Raw genomic sequence first — 5,922 nt, forward strand, 5'->3', positions numbered from 1 at the left:
TTGCTTAAGTTTAGAGTTTGGAGTTAGAGATATTAATATTTGTTTACTTGTAGTTGAATGTTAGCCTAGGTTTGGTTTGGGAAGTCTGGGGGGTAGGGGGATGGGATAAATCATTGTGTAATACTTGTGATGTATTTTTTTGTTTATGATAAAAACAATAAAATTCTATATTGAAAAAAAAAAAAAAAAAAAAAAAGAAAATTGGACTGAATCATTAATCGAAGATACTATAACATCTTTCCTCATTTTTGTTGATTTGTCCTTCCTCTTTCCTTCTATAAATGTTAAGCAGTGATCTGGCAGTGACATCTGTCACCCCCATAGGCTGGCTAGGCAGAATTTTTGTTCTGATTTGTCTTTCCTCTTTTCTTCACTCTTATATATTTTGTACTATTCAGTTCTGCAAAACCTGAAAAATTATTCTCTATGTAATGGATGTGTTCATTGCTAGCAATAAAAACACTGCCTGACTGTGGATTTTGTGGTTTGTTCTATGTTTGCTATTTTCCATTCAGGGACCACGCCAATATATCAGTAAAACACTAGGTAATGACATGTATTTCTCATATTTGTGTACTTTAAAGCTAACCTTTTTGGAAAGAGGAAGTGGATCACCAAAAATATGTGCTTCTGCTTCAGCAAAAAGGCACTATAAAAAATTCAGAGGTGCTCCATCATTTTCAAGCACAACCAATCAATGTAATTACCTTTGTCATTAGTTCAAAGGAAAGTAGATATTCACTTTCCTACCTTTGGCTAATCAAATACTGAGTCCCATAAAATAAGTAAAGGGTATACATAAAAAAAAAATCTTCTCCCTTTCAATAGAAAAAGAAGGGAGTAGAACTACACGTTTAAGAATTTATCTCATTCAGCACTCTACTTCTAATAATATCTAGTTTGAAGCCTCCAAGAATTCACATGCTCGGAGAAGATCTTATCTAATGATGTTCTTGAAGGAGAAAATGTGATTGATGGATTAATGATACTAATGAAGATTTTTTTCTCTAATTACAATGTCTTATAAGAAGCTATTAAGCATTTCTGATGAACCCTACTGTGCTTACCCGAAAAATTGCATGAGATCGTGAAGAAGTGGCATTCATGTCTGTGGGGTGCTGTGTACGGTTCAGATTTCCTTGCTTTAGCATCTCTAGAACCTGCATAGCAGATTTTGGCTAAAGGGATGAAGGGGAAAAAAGATTTGGTAAGACACTCTTTGCAGCTACAACCTCTACAAAAAGGCTTCCTAAATATTTACCTCCACAAAAGGATATACACAGATCTTTTTGGAAATAGCCCATAGACTTCCTTACATGACCAATACATGACAAGTGTTCAGAGTGGTTCTGATTCCATTTTGCTGTATGTAATAAGCAAGCTGTATATTGCTGCAACTTGTCATTTGGAAGGATAAAGTCTAAGGAGCATCAAAATCTTATTCAAAGGAAGACCTAATAGCTTAGCCAATGAGAACTGAAAAAAAAAAATCTGCAGGAACTGGGCTATTGACTTTATTATCTAGCACCAAATTCCACATGCAAGAGGCATAGTAAAAAATTATAGCAACACTTTCTGGCTGACTCTCTCTGTGGAAATTAACATTAGGTACACCCTAACTCCTTCTTTTTTCTCTGCCCATCCTTATTCACAAAACCCTTCTTCAAACTTTTGCTTATTTCCCTCCTCCTTTCAGCTTTGCTTATCTACTTCTTTACTTCCATCTGATTTTATCTGGCCCTTTTTTCATGACCTTCCTTAACCACAATGTGGAATAAAGCTCTCTGAGGAAGCATCAAATCACTGTGGTCTGTATAGCAATTTATATAGGGCTGAAGCTATATCAACATTATATGAATAATTGAAAATAACTATTCACTCATGAAATGCATGCTATCCTTGAAGTTCATAAAGTGTAAATATCACACTTACCTTATGAACTGAAAGACCTTGCACCAAGATACCTTTCTCTGGATCTTCCCGGATAGCTAGTGGACCCTTTGGTTCCAAAAGGTCATAAATCTGCTCATTATATACCTAGAAGCAAAAGTCATTAGTCAATCTTTGTTTTTTTAAGACAAAAACTGATTGCTTTGGATGTCTCAAAGTTCAGATTTTAATCAGAAGCCAAGGGCACAATCTTTTTTCAATCCAAAGAACCAGAAATTTGTCAATTACTCTGCTTCTTAAACCCATGAAAAATAAAATAGGTAATTAGTGTTTGGGGAAACTACACAGTTAAGCACTGAGGAAAATGCAGCATCTTTAGGTGCAGGCAGGCACCTAAAAATCTAAAGCTGATTACTTATTGAGGAAAAAGTACAACATCCCCAAATAACTACATTCTAACAAATTTCTTTTTATATATTGACACTGCAAACCCAGAACTGAGTATTTTCATTGGGCATTCTATTAACGTGGCAGCCAAATTTATTTTTAGTTTTTCAACCTTTTCCTTAAATAGGCAATGAACCCTAATAGGCTTTGACTGAAAATGACTGCTTCCAATTTTAGCATGTGTATAAAATGCAATCTTTCAATTGGATTTACTCATGGATTTGCTTAGGATTGTAGCTATAACTGTGCAGAGAGGTGCAAACACATGTGTGTGTGTGTGTGTAAGTAAAAATTGATGTATTTAGAAAAAATTCAGTTGTCAAACTTCTTAAAAAAAGGCTACCCTTTGTATTGGTAGAAGGATTTCTATTCATAAAAGATGATGGCTCCTAGTTTCCATCAATTACTCCTACATATTGTGGCTTTTTGTACTGTATGCCTTATTGTTACAGATGGTCCCTCAGCTCTGACTTTTGTTGGGCAAGGTGGAGTAAATCATTCTACATAAACAGAAGATCTTTTTACGTTATCCAGTGATAGATTTATGCCATAAAAAGTATGTGGTTTATTTTCATAAAAATGGTTTGTAGGTATATAAATAAATAAAAGATTTTATCATCCCAAATACATAGTTAAATAATTTTAAATGAATGATTCTGGTAACTCTCCTAAAGACATAACAATTAAAATGTGGCAGAAATGGCAAGTGAAATATTTTCACGGTCCTGACATCATGCACATTATTATATTGCATGAACTCAGAAGGAAAAAAAAATGATTCTGCAAATTGGCAGCATCTTCAGGACATATATAAAGGCCAGCATGCTATTCTAACACTCTGCCCTCCAGTTTTTGAATAAAAAAAGTGCATTCTTGACATTTCCAATACTGTCACTATTTCCACCAGCATCAGATACAACACTGGAATATCTGATAGTGCAGTATTCATCTACACATTTCCCCATCTACCATTTCCCCAATAAAAGCAACACCTTTGAATAAAACCTGCATTGAATCAATAGTTATGTGCGCATATATGCCACTGGGGCATATCTAGACTTGTTAAACTAGAATACCACTTTATAGAAGGCATGAACACTGCCATTTTATTAAGACAGAAAATGTAACAAAATGGAGTGACATTTCTCTGGAAGAAATACCTAGAGATGAACAATACCTCTTGATAGGAGATGAACACCTCACAGAGTTTCTCTTCCTTTTTAACCTCTATTTTCTTATACAGCTCCTTCATAGTGAGGTACATGATACCAGGTTCCTTTTCTGATCCCAGCATGGTATATGTTTTACCAGCTCCTGTTGCACCATATGCAAATACTGAAAAAGAAGGAAGACAATCATTCAGAAACATTTCCCAAATATAAATATTAATCCTAAGATGTCTCAGAATCAAGAGAGGCTAAAACCACTCAGGCCCTGATACCAAAATACCTGAAAGAACATACATACATCCTTCTTTCTTCCCTTCAATCTATTTTCAGCCAACTTTATTTTTCACCCAGCTGTAGGTTTCCTCTACAGACTGAAATTCCAAGAATCTGGATTTCAGATTTAGATTTTGATTATGTTCCATCAAGTAGTTTTCAACCCCTAGTTATCACTGAAGTTTTGACAATATTGCTAAACAAACTTTCAAGAGCAGAAGTGTTCAACTTTAAGAACTGAAACAAGAAAGATACATGAGTTATGGCACCTAAAATTAATTATTCTTACATAAATGTGCAGTGGATTATAACTATATATTTTTTTTAAAAAAATCAACAATTGTGTCTTATTCCTAAAGAAACATTTGCTGCATTGTGTAGCAAATGTACACATTCTCAGCATCTACTTGGAGATGGAAGAAATAAAGCATCATTATGCCTATGACCTCTTGGCTAGCACCTCTTCCAGGGAAGTACAAAGAGCCCTCCTGAGTAAATCCAAAGACCCAGCAGCCCCAGAAGTAAAAAAACAGGAGTCATTTATAATCTACAGTGTACGGACTGTAACAGCCACTATGTAGAACCAATAGGCAGAAGATTAGCAGAGCACATTTATGAACACCAACTAGCAGATGTCATTATGAAAATATCCTTAATATCACAACACATGGACAGACTCAACCATAGTTTCACCTGAGAAATTGAGTATCCTAGATCAAGCCAAGTCTAAAAATGTCAAATAATTCCTCAAGACTTGGCACCTGGACAAATCAATCACCCACACAGGCACATAGAGATAAACAATTCAAAAGTGACAATCAAAAAGCCCAAAAGGAAATAAAAAGCTCCAAATACCGTCTCATCAGCAATCGATACCCATATGAGCAGAGATTAACCCCCTAAATTAATACCAGACAATCAAGTAAATAACCTAATCAAGGAACTATTAACACAAAAAAACTAATAATAGCCTAATCAAGGAATCAGCAAGAACACTCCCACTAACACTGACAGGGCAATCCACTAAAATAAGAGCAAACCCTACTACTTTCTAGCATTGATGTTATCTAGTTATCTGCAAGAAAACCATCAAACTCAGAGAACACAAGGACCCAAAGTTCAACACTGAGCTACAAATATCCTCTTCTAAAGTGCAAGGAGTTAATTACAAATATTACAAAAATTATCTTTGCCCGGTATTGAGAAGAGTCTGGAAATAGAATTGGCTGATATTTTCAATATTAAATTGAAACCAACTGACACTGCATTTTTACTAGATTTATATCTCGCCTGTGTTAGATTAAAATCCCCATCATTTACAGACAACAAGGCCAAAGAACCAGACTGACACAATTAGATATGATTAATGGAAGCTTAAAATTTAGTTCAATGAGTGTTAGTGGAAAGTTATTCTCCTTTTCCTTATATTTTTTAATGTTAGGCAACATACTGTTTTTTGCAATGCTGCTATCATATTGGCAGGCCAGGAAAATAGATTCCTTACCAGAGCAATTGTAGCCACTCAGCACACCATTCAGGATCTCTTTAGTTGTATTCTCAAAGACTTCTGCTTGGGTAGCCATTTCTCCAAAAACCCGGTCAAAAATAAACTTCATATTCTTGCCTTTCTTCTGGGAGACAGACTCGTGAATTTGGAAGCCCAGCAGGCTTGATTTTTCAGGGTCAAACACCAGCATGTTGTCACTCAGCACCTGCACTGTGCTTTGGCGGTTTCCTTCTTGCTCCCGTGAAATCTGTGGGCGCACTCGGACCACAACTGTCACATTGCCTTCTTCAGATGGTGATATGAGCACCATTATTAGAGAATGCTGTGTCAAGGACAAGATGGGAACACATTGATACATGCAATATCAGATTCATATCTTTCTTAAACCCGAGAAACTGAAGAGCTCTTGAAAGGTCTCTCCAACTGGGCATAGAATATATCAGAATATTGAAATCCTAGTACAGTTCAGCACAAATAGATAGATAGATAGATAGATAGATAGATAGATAGATAGATAGATAGATAGATAGATAGATAGATAGATAGATAGATAGATAGATAGATAGATAATAAATATCTACCCATGTAGCTTTTCTCAGAATTCTTTCCAAAGTCTCAACAACCTTCTTGAAGTTC

The 5,922-nt window shown here is 35.4% G+C and overlaps 1 protein-coding gene across 1 annotated transcript in view; it reads right to left on the bottom strand.

The window, feature by feature from the left end:
• The window catches only part of KIF18B (kinesin family member 18B), a 26,231-nt gene extending 20,635 nt beyond the window's left edge, over nucleotides 1-5,596 (bottom strand). The window contains exons 1-4 of the mRNA XM_015814638.1: nucleotides 5,284-5,596; nucleotides 3,515-3,672; nucleotides 1,933-2,037; nucleotides 1,068-1,178 (exon numbers count right to left, since the gene is read on the bottom strand). Coding sequence (XP_015670124.1) covers nucleotides 1,068-1,178; nucleotides 1,933-2,037; nucleotides 3,515-3,672; nucleotides 5,284-5,596 — 687 coding nt within the window. The remainder of the gene's footprint in view (nucleotides 1-1,067; nucleotides 1,179-1,932; nucleotides 2,038-3,514; nucleotides 3,673-5,283) is intronic.
• Between the last annotated feature and the right edge of the window lie 326 nt (nucleotides 5,597-5,922).

Source organism: Protobothrops mucrosquamatus, unplaced genomic scaffold, assembly GCF_001527695.2.
Source record: "Protobothrops mucrosquamatus isolate PMUCROS unplaced genomic scaffold, P.Mucros_1.0 scaffold269, whole genome shotgun sequence".
Lineage (NCBI taxonomy): Eukaryota > Metazoa > Chordata > Lepidosauria > Squamata > Viperidae > Protobothrops > Protobothrops mucrosquamatus.